We start from the raw sequence: 22,245 nt of genomic DNA, 5'->3' as shown, positions 1-22,245 counted from the left end.
AAGACATCAAAACTATGAAATAACAATTATGGAATCATGTAGTAACCAAAAAAAAGCGTTAAAAATCGGTGGAAATCTGTCCTTTGGTATGATGAGTCCAAATTGGAGATTTTTTGGTTCCAACCGCCATGTCTTTGTGAGACGCAGTGTGGGTGAACGGATGATCTCCGCGTGTGTATTTCCCACTGTGAAGCATGGAGGAGGAGGTGTGATGGTGTGGGGGTGCTTAGCTGGTGACACTGTCTGTGATTTAATTGGAATTCAAGGCACACTTATCCAGTATTGCTATCACAGTATTCTGCAGCGATACGCCATCCCGCCTGGTTTGGACTTAGTGGGACTATCATTTGTTTTTCAACAGCACGATGACCCAACACACCTCCAGGTTGTGTAAGGGCTATTTTACCAAGAGGAGAGTGATGGAGTGCTGCATCAGATGACCTGGCCTCCACAATCACCTGGCCTCAACCCAATTGAGATGGTTTGGGATGAGTCGGACCGCAGAGTGAAGGAAAAGCAGCCAACAAGTGCTCAGCATATGTGGGAACTCCTTCAAGACCGTTGGAAAACCATTCCAGGTGAAGCTGGTTGAGATAATGCCAAGAGTGTGCAAAGCTGTCATCAAGGCAAAAGGGTGGCTATTTGAAGAATCTCAAATATAACATATAATTTTGATTTGTTTAACACTTTTTTTGGTTACTACATGATTCCATATGTGTTATTTCATAGGTTTTGATGTCTTCCCTATTATTCTACAATGTAGAAAATAGTCAAAATAAAGAAAAATCCTTGAATGAGTAGGTGTTCTAAAACTTTTCACCAGTATTGTATGTATGTACATTATTGTACTGCTCTAGGGATATAATTATTGTTTGGATAAACTTATTTACTATTATGTATTGATATTTTACCTTACATTTTTTCACTCTTATGCGATGCGCAATGCAGAGAACATTAGAAGAAGAATGATCATTGAATTACCACAGTGAATTATTGTTATGTTTGTGTATATGTCAATTAATCCTTTAAGGGATCGGTTGACAATTGGCAATTTGACACAAAAATAAAATAAAAATATATATTTTTAAAAATATATATATATTTTTTTAAACGTTAAAACGTTTAAAATTGTAACTGCATCTGGGAAAAGGGGTTGTTTTTCATTAAGAATCCCTCCTGTTCTCCACTCATTACCTGTATTAACTACACCTGTCAACCTAGTCAGTTGTACAACTGAATGCATTCAACTGAAATGTGTCTTCCGCATTTAACCTCTCTGAATCAGAGAGGTGCGGGGGGCTGCCATTATCGACATTCACGTCGTCGGCGCCCGGGGAACAGTGGGTTAACTGCCTTGTTCAGTGGCAGAACGACAGATTTTCAACAACTAGATTCGGCCACGGGACGATCTTTTGTTTAGGTGGATGGTCAGGGGGCCGGAACATCATTACACATAATTAGTAGGCCGCAAGAAACCCAAACAATTACTTGACTAAAACAGAATCATTTCAAAACTTGCTTACATTTCTATATGATCACACACACACACACACACACACACACACACACACACTACATTACATTACATTTCATACATCTATTATACATTATATTATGCGTGGGAATAGCTTGGAACAGATGAACAACTAAATCACTTGGAGCTGATTTGCTGGTGTTTTCAGTTCTTTTGTCCAACAATAAATAAATAGACATTTATTTATTTATTATCAAAAACTTGGGGGGGGGGGGGGGGGGGGGGCAAAGAAAATCACCCGCGGGCCCAATCAGGCCCCGGATGTCTACTACCATCTCACGCCGTCTCTCGTCCTCTCGTTGGTTCTCTTTGTCGTAGTCCCGAGTCTTCTTCCTCTCTCTCATCTCCCAGTTCTTCAGACGCTGAAACAAGAGGAGCAACAGCCAATCAGCATCCCTGAATCAAAACAGGCCTGATATAAAACACACAGCTAGAACACTGTTTTAGCCAATCAGCATCCCTGAATCAAAACAGGCCTGATATAAAACACACAGATAGAACGCTGTTTTTAGCCAATCAGCATCCCTGAATCAAAACAGGCCTGATATAAAACACACAGATATAACGCTGTTTTTAGCCAATCAGCATCCCTGAATCAAAACAGGCCTGATATAAAACACACAGCTAGAACACTGTTTTAGCCAATCAGCATCCCTGAATCAAAACAGGCCTGATATAAAACACAGTTAGAACGCTGTTTCAGCCAATCAGCATCTTTTCATAATGTACATACACATAGAAAGGTGTTATATTGAGTTCTCTTACGACAGAGCCAGTATGAACACAGTGCCCGAGTCCCAAAAGACACCCTACACAGTGCACCAGGGCCATTCGGGCTCAGGACAAAAGTAGTGCACTAGAAAACCATTGCAAAATACTGTGGTGCACTATATAGAGAAAAGGGTGTCATTTGGGACACATATTAAGTGCCTTAGGCCTGAGAGAAAGAGTAGTCAGACTGGCTGTGAATGGTTTTCTAATGATCAATTAGCCTTTTAAAATGATAAACTTGGATTAATTTGCTAACACAACGTGCCATTGGAACACAGGACTGATATTCCATAATAAATCTGCCGTTTCCAGCTACAATAGTAATTTACAACATTAACAATGCCTACACAGTATTTCTGATCAATTTTATGTTCTTTTAAAAATGGACAAAAAAAAAAAGATGTGCTTTTCTTTCAAAAACAAGGACATTTCCAAGTGACCCCAAACTTTTAGATCAGTAGTGTACATACAAACAATCCTGCATACAAACATACATTTCTATTGTTTTACTTGCTATATTGTATTTACTTCGCCACCATGGCCTTTTTTTGCCTTTACCTCCCCTCATTTGCTCACATCGTATATAAACTTGTTTCTACTGTATTATTGACTGTATGTTTGTTTTACTCCATGTGTAACTCTGTGTCGTTGTTTGTGTCAAACTGCTTTGCTTTATCATCTTGGCCAGGTCGCAATTGTAAATTAGAAGTTGTTCTCAACTGGCCTACCTGGTTAAATAAAGGTGTTCTCAACTAGCCTTTCTGGTTAAATAAAGGTGAAATATATAAAATAATTAATTAAATAAAGGTGAAATATATAAAATAATTAATTAAATAAAGGTGAAATAAATAAAATACAAACAAACATACAAACAAATCTGTTGCGTTACAAGGCTGCCCAAGTTTGTGGACTACTTGCGTAGGGTATAAATTCAGGCTTTAAACCTCGTCAAACATGGGACTACATGTCAAACTTACTTCCTGGTAGGCAGTCTCCTTGTCCCTCATCTTCCTCTCCAGTTTCCTGCGTTCGTACGCCTCCTCCTGATCCTCCTCGCGGTCGTGTTTCTTCTCATCGCGGCTCCGTTCTCTACAGGAAGAGACGTGAGTTCAAACACTCGCCACTTAAGTGTTTCAGAGCAAGAGCGCTGATCTAGGATCAGTTGTCCCGTCTGTGTAATCTTATTCATTCTGATCTAGGATCTGTCCATATAATCTTATTCATTAGGATCTGTCCATATAGTCTTATTCATTAGGATCTGTCCATACAGTCTTATTCATTCTGATCTAGGATCTGTCCATACAGTCTTATTCATTCTGATCTAGGATCTGTCCATATAGTCTTATTCATTAGGATCTGTCCATACAGTCTTATTCATTCTGATCTAGGATCTGTCCATACAGTCATTCATTCTGATCTAGGATCTGTCCATATAGTCTTATTCATTATGATCTGTCCATACAGTCTTATTCATTCTGATCTAGGATCTGTCCATATAGTCTTATTCATTAGGATCTGTCCATACAGTCTTATTCATTCTGATCTAGGATCTGTCCATACAGTCTTATTCATTCTGATCTAGGATCTGTCCATACAGTCTTATTGATTCTGATCTAGGATCTGTCCATACAGTCTTATTCATTCTGATCTAGGATCTGTCCATATAGTCTTATTCATTCTGATCTAGGATCTGTCCATATAGTCTTATTCATTCTGATCTAGGATCTGTCGATATAGTCTTATTCATTCTGATCTAGGATCTGTCCATATAGTCTTATTCATTCTGATCTAGGATCTGTCGATATAGTCTTATTCATTCTGATCTAGGATCTGTCCATATAGTCTTATTCATTCTGATCTAGGATCTGTCCATATAGTCTTATTCATTCTGATCTAGGATCTGTCCATATAGTCTTATTCATTCTGATCTAGGATCTGTCCATATAGTCTTATTCATTCTGATCTAGGATCTGTCCATATAGTCTTATTCATTCTGATCTAGGATCTGTCCATATAGTCTTATTCATTCTGATCTAGGATCTGTCCATATAGTCTTATTCATTCTGATCTAGGATCTGTCCATATAGTCTTATTCATTCTGATCTAGGATCTGTCCATATAGTCTTATTCATTCTGATCTAGGATCTGTCCATATAGTCTTATTCATTCTGATCTAGGATCTGTCCATATAGTCTTATTCATTCTGATCTAGGATCTGTCCATATAGTCTTATTCATTCTGATCTAGGATCTGTCCATATAATCTTATTCATTATGATCTAAAAAGCAACACTGATCCTAGATCAGCACTCCTACTCTGACTACTCGGAGATGCTTTATGAATACGGGCCCAGATGTTTGTATAACACTACCCCTGGGAGGGGGAGGGGGGAGGCCAGTCAGTCATGCAGCGTTAACCTCATACCAACCTGTTTCAGCGTTAACCTCATACCAACCTGAATCTGCGTTAACCTCATACCAACCTGAATCTGCGTTAACCTCATACCAACCTGAATCTGCGTTAACCTCATACCAACCTGAATCTGCGTTAACCTCATACCAACCTGAATCTGCGTTAACCTCATACCAACCTGAATCTGCGTTAACCTCATACCAACCTGAATCTGCGTTAACCTCATACCAACCTGTTTCAGCGTTAACCTCATACCAACCTATTTCAGCGTTAACCTCATACCAACCTGTTTCAGCGTTAAACCTCATACCAACCTGAATCTGCATTAACCTCATACCAACCTGTTTCAGCGTTAACCTCATACCAACCTGTTTCAGCGTTAACCTCATACCAACCTGTTTCAGCGTTAACCTCATACCAACCTGTTTCAGCGTTAACCTCATACCAACCTGTTTCAGCGTTAACCTCATACCAACCTGTTTCAGCGTTAACCTCATACCAACCTGTTTCAGCGTTAACCTCATACCAACCTGTTTCAGCGTTAACCTCATACCAACCTGTTTCAGCGTTAACCTCATACCAACCTGTTTCAGCGTTAACCTCATACCAACCTGTTTCAGCGTTAACCTCATACCAACCTGTTTCAGCGTTAACCTCATACCAACCTGTTTCAGCGTTAACCTCATACCAACCTGTTTCAGCGTTAACCTCATACCAACCTGAATCTGCGTTAACCTCATACCAACCTGTTTCAGCGTTAACCTCATACCAACCTGTTTCAGCGTTAACATCATACCAACCTGTTTCAGCGTTAACCTCATACCAACCTGTTTCAGCGTTAACCTCATACCAACCTGTTTCAGCGTTAACCTCATACCAACCTGTTTCAGCGTTAACCTCATACCAACCTGTTTCAGCGTTAACCTCATACCAACCTGTTTCAGCGTTAACCTCATACCAACCTGTTTCAGCGTTAACCTCATACCAACCTGTTTCAGCGTTAACCTCATACCAACCTGAATCTGCGTTAACCTCGTACCAACCTGGATCTACTGCGGTCTATGCTGACTTCTCGACTCCTCTCCTTCACGCGCTCCCTCTCTCCTCTGTCTCCCCTCTCCCTCTCCCTCGTCCGTTCACGGTCCCGATCGATGCGTTCTCGATCCCGGTCCCGCTCTCTCTCCTTGTTGTTGTTGTCGTTTCGTTCCTTCTCCTTCTCCCTCTCCTTCTCCCTCTCGCGGTCCCGGCGCTCCCTCTCTCGCTCCCTCTCTTTGTCCCTCTCCCTCCTGTCCTTATCGATCTCTTGCCGTTCCTGCTCTTTCTTTCCCTTCTCCTCCTCCAGTTTCTACGGGAAGAAGAGGAGTATCCTGTGTTATCACTCTACCGTTGTATTCAACCACGGACAACAGTTTCTACAGGAAGAAGGAATACACTGTTAGTCACTCTGCTGCGCCGGAAAAGATGGCTGCCATTTTACTGGCTCCTAACCAATTGCGATTTTTTTTTTTTCACGTTGTTTGTAACTTATTTTGTACATAATGTTTCTGCTACTGTCTCTTTTGACCGAAAACAGCTTCTGGAAATATCAGAACACCAATTTACTCACCTCGAACTGGACATAGATTTTTTTTTTTCTTTAACGAGCCGGACATGAAGGAAATCCCTGTCATTCGCATGAAGAGAAGATGTCGATACAGGGGACGGAGGTCCGGGTGCCTTGGCGAGTAGGTAACCCGCCTCTACCATCCATCCTATTGGCCAACGTGCAATCACTGGAGAATAAACTGGACGAGCTCCGTTCAAGACTATCAACCTACCAACCGGACATTAAAAACTGTAATATCTTATGTTCCAGTCGAGTTCGAGTCGTGGTTGAACGACGACATGGATAATATACAGTTGGCTGGGTTTATGCTGCATAGGCAAGATAAAACAGCTCCCTCCGGTAAGACAAAGGGTGGCGGTCTGTGTCTTTTGGTCAATAACAGCTGGTGTGCGAAATCAAATATTAAGGAACTCAAGGTTTTGCTCATCTGAGGTAGAGTATCTCACGATAAAATGTAAATCACACTATTTACCAAGAGAGTTTAGCATCTATATTTTTCGTAGCTGTCTATTTACCACCACAGACCGATGCAGGCACTAAGACTGCACTCAACCAACTGTATAAAGCCGTAAGCAAACAAGAAAATGCTCATCCAGAGGCGGCGCTCCTAGTGGCCGGGGACATTAATGCAGGGAAACTTAAATCCGTTTCACCTCATTTCTACCAGCCTGTCACATGTGCAACAAGAGGAGAAATAAACTCTAGACCACCTTTACTCCACACACAGAGATGAGTACAAAGCTCTCCCTCGCCCTCAATTTGGCAAATCTGACCACAACTCTATCCTCCTGATTCCTGCTTACAAGATAAAATTAAAGCAGGAAGTACCAGTGACTCGGTCAATACGGAGGTGGTCAGATGACGCAGATTGTTTCTGCGAGCACAGACTGGAATATGTTCCGGGATTCATCCGATGGCATTGAGGAGTATACCACATCTGTCACCGGCTTCCTTAATAAGTGCATCGATTACATTGTCCCTACGGTGACTGTACGTACCAACCAGAAGCCATGGATTTACAGGCAGCACACGCACTGAGCTAAAGGCTAGAGCTGCTGCTTTCAAGGAGCGTGAGACTAATCCGGACACTTATAAGAAATCCCGCTATGCCTGCCGACGAACCATCAAACAGGCAAAGTGTAAATACAGGACTGAGATTTAATCCTATGTGGGAGGGCTTGCAAAGTAAAGTATTACAGACTACAAAGGGAAGCCCATCCGCGAGCTGCCCAGTGACAAGCCTACCAGACGAGCTAAATGACTTCTATGCGCGCTTCGAAGCAAACAACACTGAAGCATGCATGAGAGCACCAGCTGTTATGGATGACTAGGTGATCACACTCGCCGTAATCGATGTGAGTAAGACCTTTATACAGGTGAACATTCACAAGGCCACAGGGCCAGACGGAATACCAGGACGTGTACTCCGAGCATGCGCTGACCAACTTGCAAGTGTGTTCACTGACATTTTCAACCTGTCCCTGGCCGAGTCCGTAATACCCACATATTTCACACAGATCACCATAGTTAGGTAGGTTCTTGGGCACAGGGACTGACTACCGACACGTAGCACTCACATCTGTAGCCATGAAGTGCTTTGAAAGGCTGGTCATGGTTCACAACACCATCATCCCAGAAACCTTTGCATATCGCCCCTACACATCCACAGATGATGCAAAATCTATTGCACCCCACAAAGCCCTTTCCCATATGGACAAAAGTAACCTACGTGAGAATGCTATTCATTGACTACTGCTCAGCATTCAACAACATAGTTCTCACAAAGCTCATCACTAAGGACCCTGGGACTAAACATCTCCGCTCTGCAACTGGTTCCTGGTAAGGGTACGCAACATCACATCTGTCACACTGATTCTCAACACGGGGGCCCCCCAGGGTTGTGTTCTTTGTCCCTTCCTGTACACCATGTTCACCCATGACTGCATGAACAAGCACGACTCCAACCCCATCATTAAGTTTGCCGATGACACAATAGAGGTAGGTCTGATCACCGACAACGAGACAGTCTATAGGGAGGAGGTCAGAGACCTGGAAGTGTGGTGCAAGGACGACAACTTCTCCCTCAAAGTGATCAAGACAAAGGAGATGATTGTGGACTACAGGAAAAGGAGGACCGAGAACACCATCATTCTCATCGACGGGGCTGCAGTGGAGCAGGTTGAGAGCTTCAAGTTCCTTGGTGTCCACATCATCAACACAGTCATGAAGAGGACACGACAACGCTTATTCCCCCTCAGGAGACTGAAAAGATTTGGCATGGATCCTCAAAAAGTTCTACAGCGGCACCATTGAGAGCATGCAGACTGGTTGCATCACCGTCTGGTATGGCAACTGCTCGGCCTCCGACCGCAAAGCTCTACAGAGGGTAGTGCGTACGGCCCAGTACATCACTGTGGCCAAGCTTCCTGCCATCCAGGACCTCTATACCAGGCGGTGTCAGAGGAAGGCCCTAAAAATTGCCAAAGATTCCAACCACCCTAGTCATAGACTGTTCTCTCTGCTACCGCACGGCAAGTGCAAGTCTAGGTCCAAAAGTCTTCTTAACAGCTTCTACCTCCAAGCCATAAGACTGCTGAACAGCTAATCAAATGGCCCCCGGACAATTTGCATTGCCCCCCCTCCCAATGTTTTACGCTGCTGCTACTCACTGTTTATTATCGATAGTCACTTTATCCCGACCTACAAATACACTACCTTTCAAAAGTTTGGGGTCACTTAGAAATGTCCTTGTTTTTGAAAGAAAAGCAAAAAAAATTGTCCATTGAAATGTGTGTGTGTGTGTGTGTGTGTGTGTGTGTGTGTGTGTGTGTGTGTGTGTGTGTATATAGAGTCCAGTGTGTGTGTGTGTATATATATATATATATATATATATAGAGTCCAGTGTGTGTCGATGACTTGGGTGGCTGGAGTTGGACAATATTTTGGGGCCTTCCTCTGACACTGGTATAGAGGTCCTGGATGGCAGGGAGCTTGGCCCCAGTGATGTACTGGGCCCTACTCACCACCCTCTGTAGCGCCTTGCCTTCGGGTGCCTTGCAGTTACCGTACCAAGTGGTGATGCAGACAGTCAAGACGATGCTGTAGAACTTTGAGGATCTGAGGGCCAATGCCAAATATTTTCAGCGTCAGGGGGAAGAGGTGCTGGTGTGCCCTCTTTACAGCTGTCTGGGTGTGTGTGGACCATGTGAATGCCTTAGGAACACTCAACTGTGGACACTGAGGAACTCTCAACCCGCTCAACTCATCCTATAGGTCCATCATCAGCTGCTTTGTCCTGCTGACGTTGAGGGAGAGGTTGTAGTCCTGGTCTCTGACCTCCTCCCTATAGGCTCCCTCATTGTTGTCGGTGATCAGTCCTACCACCATTGTGTCGTCAGCAAACTGCAAAATGACGGTGTTGGGAGTCGTGCGCGGCCTTGCAGTCTTGGGTGAACTGGGAGTACAGGAAGGGACTAAGCACCCAACCCTGAGGGGGCCCCGTGTTGATGGTCAGTGCGGCGGATGTGTTGTTACCTACCCTCGCAACCTGGGGGCTGCTCATCAGGAAGTCCAGGATCCAGTTGCAGACGGAGATGTGCAGTCCACAGGGTCCTGAGCTTGGTGATTAGCTTGGAAGGGACTATGGTGTTGAATGCTGAGCTGTAGTCAATGTACAGCATTCTTACATAGGTATTCCTTTTGTCCAGGTGGGAGAGGGCAGTATGGATCTGTTGGGGCGGTATGCAAATTGGTGTGGGTCTAAGGTTTCTGGGATGATGGTGTTGATGTGATCCATGACCAGTCTTTCATAGTTATAGATGTGAGTGCTACGGGGTCCGTAGTCATTTAGGCAGGTTACCTTGGCGTTCTTGGGTGTACAGGGACAATGGGGGTCTGATTGTAGGTATTACAGGGTCAGGGATAAGTAAAGAAAGTCACTGAAGACACTTGTCAGCTAGCTGGTCAGTGTATTCCCATGGTACATCCTGGTATTTCATCTGGCCTTGCGCATATTAACCTGTTTAACTTCTTTGGGATACGGGGCAGCATTTTCACTTTTGGATGAATAGCGTGCCCAGAGTGAACTGCCTCCTACTCAGTCCCAGATGCTAATATATGCATATTATTATTAGTATTGGATAGAAAACACTCTGAAGTTTCTAAAACTGTTTGAATGAGGTCTGTGAGTATAACAGAACTCATATGGCAGGCGGAAACCTGAGAAAAATCCAAACAGGAAGTGGGAAATCTGAGGTTTGTAGTTTTTGAAGTCAGTCTCTATCGAATACACAGTGGGATATGGGTTATGTTGCACTTCCTAAGGCTTCCACTAGATGTCAACCGTCTTTAGAATGTTGTTTCAGGCTTCTACTGTGAAGGGGGAGCGAATGAGAGCTGTTTGACTAAGTGGTCTGGCAGCAGCCTCGTTCTCAGTCACGCGCGTTCACATGAGAGGTATCTCTCGTTCCATTGCTTTTCTACAGACAATGGAATTCTCCGGCTGGAACATTATTGAACAGTTATGATAAAAACATCCTAAATATTGATTCTATACTTAGTTTGAGAAGTTTCTTCGACCTGTAATATAATTTTTGAACTTTTCATCCGACGTTCGGCTGGACCTGAACGCATGTTTGGATTTGTTTACCAAACGCCCTAACAAAAGAAGCTATTTGGACATAAATGGACATTATCGAACAAAACAAACATTTATTGTGGAACTGCGATTCCTGGGAGTGCATTCTGATGAAGATCATCAAAGGTAAGTGAATATTTATAATGCTATTTCTGACTAATGTTGACTGCGCAACATGGCGGATATTTCTTTTGGCCGGTGTCGTAGGATTCAATCTTAGTCCTGTATCGATGCTTTACCTGTTTGATGGTTCGTTGGAGGTCTTAGCGGGATTTCTTATAAGCATCTGGATTACTGTCCCCGCTCCTTGAAAGCAGCAGCTCTAGCCTTAAACTCAGTGCAGATGTTGCCTGTAATCCATGACTTCTGGTTGGGGTATGTACGTACGGTCACTGGTCAATGCACTTCTTAATGAAGGCGGTGACTTATCAGAGCCAAAAAATCCCAATCTGGAGACGGTGGAAACCACTTTATCTAGTTACCATAAATAATTTAGCTAGCGACATTCATAAGATTTCAAAGTGAACCAAAACAAACTTTTGTTGTTGTTTTATGTATTAACAGCACAGAAACACACATCAGGGTTCACTCCTCTCAGAAAAACAGGAAATAGAGATGGATCCTCTGTGGGGCTAATTGGTTGTTTGTGACTTACAGGTGATGAATTACGGACTCACTCAGCGCGTCTGTCTCTGCCCCTACAAGCCTACAAGCTACTCCTGTGAGGAAGAGCAGGTCAAGTTCACAGAAACAAAATAAAAATAAAAAATAAAAAATAAAAAAAGTGGCAAAATATATCTGTCCATCGATCCCTTACGATGGACCAGTGATTAATTTACTGTACACATTATCCAGTTAAAATCACACCACATTAAAAAGACTAGTTTAGATACAAAATGGTGATCTTTTACATTGGTGTTAGAGAGAGTCAATGCAGGTAGGTATTCCAGTTTGGGTAAAAGGAATGAAATCATAGAGCTGTTCTTACCCAGAGGTCGTCTTCTGATGTCCACCGTCAGATCGTCTCAGACCAACAGAGTGATTAACACAACACCAGACAGAGACAAGAGTACCAACAGTCCTTACCATACAGAGAGATACGGTACCTCACCAATATGGTACCTCACTACAACAAAAAAATGCTATGGCTATATGCCCATTCATTGAGCTGGTCAAATGCCATTGAATGATGTTCGTCAATTTTGTGCTGGATAGTGAACTACAACGTGTAAATCTGCTGGACTAAACTGAACTGTGGGTCTCCTGTCCTGTCAGAGAGAAGAAGGAGGAGAGGAAATAGAATAGAGAAAGCTGGAGCTGAAAGAGATTATAGCGAAGATTTCCCTCCACTACATCTCTCACTTCCCTTTGGATTAAACTGATGTTCTAGAATGTTCCCTGTCCTGTCTGGACTTACCTCTGATGCAACAGTCCCCTGTCCTGTCTGGAATTACCTCTGACGCAACAGTCCCCTGTCCTGTCTGGAATTACCTCTGACGCAACAGTCCCCTGTCCTGTCTGAAAATGCCTCTGATGCAACAGTCCCCTGTCCTGTCTGAAATTACCTCTGATGCAACAGTCCCCTGTCCTGTCTGAAAATACCTCTGACGCAACAGTCCCCTGTCCTGTCTGAAAATGCCTCTGATGCAACAGTCCCCTGGCGATGAGGTAATATCCTGTCACTAGATGTGTGGTGTTTAGTGTGGGTAATGTTTCCTAACATGCTTGAACCTTCACGTTCCACTTACACACTGTATATGATGGGAATAGTGCTCGTCTTTACCCTAAAAACCTTCCAAGTCTATTAGATTTGGAAAATAAGCAGCATAAAACCTTCCTGTGATGTTCCTAAACAAGGTTTTTATTTAACATAATAGAGAGGTAATATAAGACGTATACAAATATAAATCACAACGAAGTAGAAAAGGAGAAAGTAAGAGTAGAAAGCTGGAGGGGGGGGGAGAGGGGGAGAGCGAGGGAGAGGGAGGGAGGGAGGGGGGAGAGGGATTGAGAGGGAGAGCGAGAGGGAGGGAGTGGGAGAGCGAGAGGGAGGGAGGGAGGGGGGAGGGGGATTGAGAGGGAGAGCGAGAGGGAGGGAGTGGGAGAGCGAGAGGGAGGGAGTGGGAGAGCGAGGGAGTGGGAGAGGGAGAGCGAGGGAGTGGGAGAGGGAGAGCGAGGGAGTGGGAGAGGGAGAGCGAGGGAGTGGGAGAGGGAGAGCGCGAGGGAGTGGGAGAGGGAGAGCGAGAGGGAGGGAGTGGGAGAGAGGGAGGGAGTGGGAGAGAGGGAGGGAGTGGGAGAGGGAGAGCGAGGGAGTGGGAGAGGGAGAGCAAGAGTGAGGGAGTGGGAGAGGGAGAGCGAGGGAGTGGGAGAGGGAGAGAGCGAGGGAGGGAGTGGGAGAGGGAGAGAGCGAGGGAGGGAGTGGGAGAGGGAGAGAGCAAGGGAGGAAGAGGGAGAGGGAGGGAGGAGGAGAGGGAGAGTGAGAGGGAGGGAGGAGGAGAGGGAGAGAGCGAGGGAGGGAGGAGGATAAAAGACAGACAGAAAGTCTTACCTGTCTAGTCTTCAGATCTCAAAGTGCTGCTGTGGAGGGACGCTCCCTGCTTTTAGTACCCTACACTACAGACTGCTTAAACAGCTGCCGTGGTTATTCACTCTATTCAGTCTCTACCTTTGGGTTGCAAAATCCCAGGTAGTTTTCCCCAAAATAGGATAGTTTTCCCAAAAAAATCCCCGTAATTTCATAAATCTTTCAACCGGGAATTCTGGAAAACTGGGGGAATCTGGGCCATAATTTTGAGTCCCTAGTCTGCCTTCTTCAAAACACAACACAAGGACCTGCATAGGTTCACTAGGCTCTCTGGCTTTGTATTCACACAACCAGTAGGGCTCTCCTTTTAACCCATGCCAACTAGCTAAAAGGCATTGGTGTATGCAAAATGGTACCCGAATACCATATATATATATATATATATATATATATAGTGTAGCACAGTCTCAGAGCCAGTTGCCCCTTTGCAAGTCCTCCAGAAGGGAGCGCCCGAGACGTAGAGATTATAAATTAAAAGATGATACTTACATCCTATCCTCGCATACTTTTCCCCCAAAAGCTCTGAGATTCATCTTGCTTTAGTCATCATATGATGTCTACCATAATGGTGGGGTTATAATCAATAGATTAGCTTTGAGGAATTTTAACATTTCGTCCATCCTATCAGGCTTTGGGGGGGTGGAGGGGGGGGGGGGGGGGGTGTAACTCCAGTCCTCGGGGGAGGAGGGGGGGCTTGATTAGCGCCACACTTGTGCCCCATCTGACACACCTGACTCCAATAATCAACTCGTTCATGATCTTCAGTTTAGAATGCAATTAAGTTTAAAAATCCGGTGTGTTTGCTAAGGATGCTGGGGGACGGGGTGACCCTGAATAAGGCCACCGAGGACTGGAGTCGCCCTGTCCTGCGTCTAACTGAAAGATCTACTGTATACTTTCATCCCAAGTCACTGTTATTAACAGTTTATCCTATAATTCTTTACACTGTTGGGGAAACTGAAATATATCAGTTGTTGACTTAATGGACATTCCACATATTAGCAAATATCTGAACTATTTGAAATTAATGTTAGGACGTTAGAAATGGGGGTCAATACATTAATTTGTAGTCCAGTCATTGACAGGGATGTTAAAACTACACTGGGTATAATCTAGATATGGGTATTGTAGTTTCTTTCTCCAAAGCCTAAATGTGAGAACAGTGGAGTGTGTTACCTTGTGAGTGTCTCTGAATTTACTGATCTCTCTGGATATCAGGTCTCTTTTGTCATCTTCCATGTCCATCACATTGATGTCCTCCTGGGGAAACAGATAAACGTGATATCAGGTTCATAACATGTCCTTCTACCGTCACCAAACGACACTGCTGAAACAAGGTCTAGGGCGGCCCAGAAGTTAGCGTAGCGATTTACAGAAAAGAAAAACAAAATGGCTGCAGGTTAAGCGCCTCCTCCTGGAAAACAAGTGAAGAAACAAAAAAAACACACTCCATGTAAAACAACATCGACAATCTCTCTCATCACGCGCTTTAAATAGGAGAAACGGACGCTACTACCTCCTCTCTCCAGTGGAACGGACGCTACTACCTCCTCTCTCCAGAGGAACGGACGCTACTACCTCCTCTCTCCAGCGGAACGGACGCTACTACCTCCTCTCTCCAGAGGAACGGACGCTACTACCTCCTCTCTCCAGAGGAACGGACGCTACTACCTCCTCTCTCCAGTAGAACGGACGCTACTACCTCCTCTCTCCAGTGGAACGAACGCTACTACCTCCTCTCTCCAGAGGAACGGACGCTACTACCTCCTCTCTCCAGCGGAACGGACGCTACTACCTCCTCTCTCCAGTGGAACGGACGCTACTACCTCCTCTCTCCAGAGGAACGGACGCTACTACCTCCTCTCTCCAGTGGAACGGACGCTACTACCTCCTCTCTCCAGAGGAACGGACGCTACTACCTCCTCTCTCCAGCGGAACGGACGCTACTACCTCCTCTCTCCAGCGGAACGGACCCTACTACCTCCTCTCTCCAGAGGAACGGACGCTACTACCTCCTCTCTCCAGTGGAACGGAAGCTACTACCTCCTCTCTCACGCAGAACGGACGCTACTACCTCCTCTCTCCAGTGGAACGGACGCTACTACCTCCTCTCTCCAGTAGAACGGACGCTACTACCTCCTCTCTCCAACGGAACGGACGCTACTACCTCCTCTCTCCAGAGGAACGGACGCTACTACCTCCTCTCTCACGCAGAACGGACGCTACTACCTCCTCTCTCCAGTGGAACGGACGCTACTACCTCCTCTCTCCAGTAGAACGGACGCTACTACCTCCTCTCTCCGGCGGAACGGACGCTACTACCTCCTCTCTCCGGCGGAACGGACGCTACTACCTCCTCTCTCCGGCGGAACGGACGCTACTACCTCCTCTCTCCAGCGGAACGGACACTACTACCTCCTCTCTCCAACGGAACGGACGCTACTACCTCCTCTCTCCAGTGGAATGGAAGCTACTACCTCCTCTCTCCAGAGGAACGGACGCTACTACCTCCTCTCTCACGCAGAACGGACGCTACTACCTCCTCTCTCCAGTGGAACGGACGCTACTACCTCCTCTCTCCGGCGGAACGGACGCTACTACCTCCTCTCTCCGGCGGAACGGACGCTACTACCTCCTCTCTCCAGTGGAACGGACGCTACTACCTCCTCTCTCCAGAGGAACGGACGCTACTACCTCCTCTCTCCAGTGGAACGGACGCTACTACCTCCTCTCTCCGGTGGAACGGACGCTACTACCTCCTCTCTCCAGCGGAACGGACACTACTACCTCCTCTCTCCGGCGGAACGGACGCTACTACCTCCTCTCTCCAGTGGAACGGACGCTACTACCTCCTCTCTCCAGTGGAACGGACGCTACTACCTCCTCTCTCCGGTGGAACGGACGCTACTACCTCCTCTCTCCAGTGGAACGAACGCTACTACCTCCTCTCTCCAGTGGAACGGACGCTACTACCTCCTCTCTCCAGTGGAACGGACGCTACTACCTCCTCTCTCCAGTGGAACGGACGCTACTACCTCCTCTCTCCAGTGGAACGGACGCTACTACCTCCTCTCTCCAGTGGAACGGACGCTACTACCTCCTCTCTCCAGTGGAACGGACGCTACTACCTCCTCTCTCCAGTGGAACGGACGCTACTACCTCCTCTCTCCAGTGGAACGGACGCTACTACCTCCTCTCTCCAGTGGAACGAACGCTACTACCTCCTCTCTCCAGTGGAACGGACGCTACTACCTCCTCTTTCTTCTCTCTCTTCTTCTTGCGGGGCTGGTTGTCTCCGTCCTGGGAAGGGGCGTTGAGCTCACTGCCGTACTCCCGGATCAACCCCTCGATCGCCCCTTTCACTATCTGGTCACGACGCTTTGTGTCTTCGTCAAGAACCTCTTCCTCGTCCTCTTCTTCCTTGGGCCCGTCCTCAGACTTGGCTCCCTATGAGACGTAAAAAAAGAGAGTAGAGAAAGACAATTCCTTTATAAAATAAAACAAAAAAAGTACAGAGAAAATAGGAATGTTCATGTTGGATTTTGCAAGGTGTGCCACGCAGAAGCCATGTTAAGACCAAGCCAATGCTCTGCCCTGACGAAGACTAGGGCCGGGATGATACCACTATCGCAATATTTTTTTTTTCACATGACAAATATAAAAACACAAAGCAGACCAAACTCTATTTTATAAATAAAATAACAAATAAAACTGCTCTATGTAAAATATTGAGTGTGCTTTTGTTTAGAAAATTATTTTGGGACTCTGAATAGTTTAATAATGTAATGTAGTAATGTAGAGTAATAATGTTTGTTTGTTTCCAACACTAGAGCTGTTTTCATAAAGAAGTTTAACATCTGCTTTGTGTTGTATTGCCTTGCCGTGATACAAACGAGTATCGTGATACCGGTATCGTCCCGGACCTCATAAAACACCCGAGAGACTAAATGTTGGTAATGAAATGCTCACTGCTAGGAGAGAGGTGACACTTATATTTTCTGAACCCAGTCTGCTCTCCTCCATTACCCTCTCGTGGTAGACAGTGTGTGTGTGTGTGTGTGTGTTCACCCCATTGGCGTTCCTCTTCCTAGCCTTCCATTCTTCAAGCTGGGCCTTGGTCTTAGCATCCACCTTGACCAGCAGCTTCTTGTCTCCCAGCAACAGCTCATGTAGCAGACGAAGGGAACGCAGGGTGGACTCTGGCTCCTTGTACTCACAGAAACCAAACGCTACAGAGGGAGAGAGAGATTTATACAGTCACTGGGAGAGAGAGAGAGATTTATACAGTCACTGGGAGAGAGAGAGAGAGATTTATACAGTCACTGGGAGAGAGAGAGAGAGATTTATACAGTCACTGGGAGAGAGAGAGAGAGAGAGAGAGAGAGAGAGAGAGAGAGAGAGCCAGTGAGAGAGAGATTTATACAGTCACTGGGAGAGAGAGAGATTTATACAGTCACTGGGAGAGAGAGAGATTTATACAGTCACTGGGAGAGAGAGAGAGAGAGAGATTTATACAGTCACTGGGAGAGAGAGAGATTTATACAGTCACTGGGAGAGAAAGAGAGATTTATACAGTCACTGGGAGAGAGAGAGAGATTTATACAGTCACTGAGAGAGAGATTTATACAGTCACTGGGAGAGAGAGAGATTTATACAGTCACTGGGAGAGAGAGAGAGAGAGAGAGAGAGAGAGAGAGAGAGCAGAGAGAGAGAGATTTATACAGTCACTGGGAGAGAGAGAGATTTATACAGTCACTGGGAGAGAGAGAGATTTATACAGTCACTGAGAGAGAGAGAGAGAGAGAGAGATTTATACAGTCACTGGGAGAGAGAGAGATTTATACAGTCACTGGGAGAGAAAGAGAGATTTATACAGTCACTGGGAGAGAGAGAGAGATTTATACAGTCACTGGAGAGAGAGAGAGAGAGAGAGACAGTGAGAGAGAGATTTATACAGTCACTGGGAGAGAGAGAGATTTATACAGTCACTGGGAGAGAGAGAGATTTATACAGTCACTGGGAGAGAGAGAGAGAGAGAGATTTATACAGTCACTGGGAGAGAGAGAGAGAGAGAGATTTATACAGTCACTGGGAGAGAGAGAGAGTTGTATACAGTTGTAAATGAGAACTTGTTCTCAACTGGCCTACCTGGTTAAATAAAGGTGAAATAAAAATAACTTGCTCTGCGGTAACTACACAGGCTCTGCGGTAACTACACATGCTCGGCGGTAACTACACAGGCTCGGCGGTAACTACACAGGCTCTGCGGTAACTACACAGGCTCTGCGGTAACTACACATGCTCGGCGGTAACTACACAGGCTCGGCGGTAACTACACAGGCTCGGCGGTAACTACACAGGCTCGGCGGTAACTACACAGGCTCTGCGGTAACTACACAGGCTCGGGCGGTAACTACACAGGCTCGGCGGTAACTACACAGGCTCGGCGGTAACTACACAGGCTCGGCGGTAACTACACAGGCTCGGCGGTAACTACACAGGCTCGGCGGTAACTACACAGGCTCGGCGGTAACTACACAGGCTCGGCGGTAACTACACAGGCTCGGCGGTAACTACACAGACTCTGCGGTAACTACACAGACTCTGCGGTAACTACACAGACTCTGCGGTAACTACACAGACTCTACGGTAACTACACAGACTCTGCGGTAACTACACAGACTCTGCGGTAACTACACAGACTCTGCGGTAACTACACAGACTCCGCGGTAACTACACAGCCTCTGCGGTAACTACACAGGCTCGGCGGTAACTACACAGACTCTGCGGTAACTACACAGGCTCGGCGGTAACTACACAGGCTCGGCGGTAACTACACAGGCTCGGCGGTAACTACACAGGCTCGGCGGTAACTACACAGGCTCGGCGGTAACTACACAGGCTCGGCGGTAACTACACAGGCTCGGCGGTAACTACACAGGCTCGGCGGTAACTACACAGGCTCGGCGGTAACTACACAGGCTCTGCGGTAACTACACAGGCTCTGCGGTAACTACACAGGCTCTGCGGTAACTACACAGACTCTGCGGTAACTACACAGGCTCTGCGGTAACTACACAGGCTCAGGCTCTGCGGTAACTACACAGGCTCGGCGGTAACTACACAGGCTCGGCGGTAACTACACAGGCTCTCTGCGGTAACTACACAGGCTCTGCGGTAACTACACAGGCTCTGCGGTAACTACACAGGCTCTGCGGTAACTACACAGGCTCGGCGGTAACTACACAGGCTCTGCGGTAACTACACAGGCTCTGCGGTAACTACACAGGCTCGGCGGTAACTACACAGACTCTCGGCGGTAACTACACAGACTCTCGGCGGTAACTACACAGGCTCTGCGGTAACTACACAGGCTCTGCGGTAACTACACAGGCTCTGCGGTAACTACACAGACTCTGCGGTAACTACACAGACTCTGCGGTAACTACACAGGCTCTGCGGTAACTACACAGGCTCGGCGGTAACTACACAGGCTCTGCGGTAACTACACAGACTCTGCGGTAACTACACAGACTCTGCGGTAACTACACAGACTCTGCGGTAACTACACAGACTCTACGGTAACTACACAGACTCTACGGTAACTACACAGACTCTGCGGTAACTACACAGACTCTGCGGTAACTACACAGACTCTGCGGTAACTACACAGGCTCGGCGGTAACTACACAGGCTCTGCGGTAACTACACAGGCTCTGCGGTAACTACACAGACTCTGCGGTAACTACACAGGCTCTGCGGTAACTACACAGACTCTGCGGTAACTACACAGACTCTGCGGTAACTACACAGACTCTGCGGTAACTACACAGACTCTGCGGTAACTACACAGACTCTACGGTAACTACACAGACTCTGCGGTAACTACACAGACTCTGCGGTAACTACACAGACTCTGCGGTAACTACACAGACTCTGCGGTAACTACACAGACTCTGCGGTAACTACACAGGCTCTGCGGTAACTACACAGACTCTGCGGTAACTACACAGACTCGGCGGTTAACAACACAACAAGGAAAGGAGGGAAAGTATAATAGAAGTGTTGTACCTGTTTTGTTTTTACCTTGCAGTTTCCCAGAAGCCCCTTGGACCCTCTTCCAGCTCAGGACCAGGCCACATTTCTACAGGATGGTGGAAAAGACAGGCAGAGGGAAATCACTCATCTGAGACTAAAGACCAAAATGTCAGAGCGATCCAATATCATTCCATCAAATTGGTTTGTAAACTTTATATATTAGGGTTATTACGACACCAGGATCACGATACACAACCGAGAATCGTGGCAAGGAATGCTCTCAATGTAGCAAACACACAGCCTTCTGTTGAGGCACATTTGTTTTTCTTCCCAGAGCATTTCAGAAAGTATTCAGACCCCTGGACTTTTTCCACATTTTGTTGAGTTATTTTGACTTATTCTAAAATTGATTAAATTAATTAGTTTCTATATCAATGTACACACAATACCCCATAAGGACAAAGCGAAAAAATGTTTTTTAGAAATTTTAGCAAATTTATGAATAAATCCCCCCCCCCAGAAATACCATATTTACATACAATACCAATCAAAAGTTTGGACACCTACTCACTCAAAGGTTTTTCTTTATTTCGTACTATTTTCTACATTATAGAATTTATTCTAATAGAATAATATAATCATATTATTATATTATAATATATTATATAATTAATAGAATAATAATATTAGTATATTATAATATATAATTAATAGAATAATAATAATTAATATATTATAATATAATAATATTATTATTCTATTAATTAATATATTATAATATAATAATAATAGAATAATAATATTATTATATTATAATATATTAATTAATAGAATAATAATATTATTATATTATATAATTCATAGAATAATAATATTATTATATTATAATATATTAATTAATAGAATAATAATATTATTATATTATAATATATTATATAATTAATAGAATAATAATATTAGTATATTATAATATATAATTAATAGAATAATAATATTATTATATTATATAATTAATAGAATAATAATATTATTATATTATAATATATTAATTAATAGAATAATAATATTATTATATTATAATATATTAATTAATAGAATAATAATATTATTATATTATATAATTCATAGAATAATAATATTCCTGAATGCACTGTATATCACACAATATTTTACCTACATCAGGTTGGGTGTTTAGTCCTCTTTAAAATAACAGATCTCAGTCCTTTTAAAAGTGAACTCTGGGTAAAAAAAATAACTCAGTTCTCGTTGTATTCACACTGCCTTTTAATAAGGATTCAACTATTTTGCCAGTTCACCTATTTTTGCGAGAGAGAGAGAGAGAGAGAGAGAGAGAGTCGTCTTTGCATTCACATTGCTATGGTTACAAAGGAACCAAGATTTTTTTTTTTTCTCTCTCAACATTCACTCAATGCACTCTGGGATTTTACAGAAGTGCAAGACAAGCCATTAAATCAGAACGTGTTATCAGACAGCGAGATAAACCAACTTACATTTTGGAAACTAATATAAAGATGACATATAATAATTATAAATCAGAAGATCATATTAACATGTAAATATTACTGGAAACAGAATAAATAGCAGAAGAATACAGGTAGATTAAATAATGCTGTAATTGAAAATTGTACGCTCAAAATGTAGGC

At 44.6% G+C, this 22,245-nt stretch overlaps 1 protein-coding gene across 2 annotated transcripts in view; it reads right to left on the bottom strand.

Annotated features, from left to right (window-relative positions):
- Positions 1–22,245, bottom strand: part of LOC139383246 (RNA binding motif protein 25a) — a 45,034-nt gene that overhangs the window by 17,767 nt on the left and 5,022 nt on the right. The window contains exons 5-11 of one of the 2 annotated variants that reach the window (XM_071127694.1): positions 20,630–20,687; positions 17,612–17,772; positions 16,796–16,990; positions 14,720–14,803; positions 5,761–6,062; positions 3,283–3,394; positions 1,807–1,896 (exon numbers count right to left, since the gene is read on the bottom strand). In XM_071127694.1, the coding sequence (XP_070983795.1) occupies positions 1,807–1,896; positions 3,283–3,394; positions 5,761–6,062; positions 14,720–14,803; positions 16,796–16,990; positions 17,612–17,772; positions 20,630–20,687 (1,002 nt within the window). Of the gene's footprint in view, positions 1–1,806; positions 1,897–3,282; positions 3,395–5,760; positions 6,063–14,719; positions 14,804–16,795; positions 16,991–17,611; positions 17,773–20,614; positions 20,688–22,245 lie in introns of both variants that reach the window. The other variant, XM_071127693.1, reaches the window with a different exon arrangement.

The sequence above is a fragment of the Oncorhynchus clarkii genome, chromosome 25 (assembly GCF_045791955.1).
Source record: "Oncorhynchus clarkii lewisi isolate Uvic-CL-2024 chromosome 25, UVic_Ocla_1.0, whole genome shotgun sequence".
Classification (NCBI taxonomy): domain Eukaryota; kingdom Metazoa; phylum Chordata; class Actinopteri; order Salmoniformes; family Salmonidae; genus Oncorhynchus; species Oncorhynchus clarkii.
This window is presented reverse-complemented; position numbering and strand designations above follow the sequence as displayed.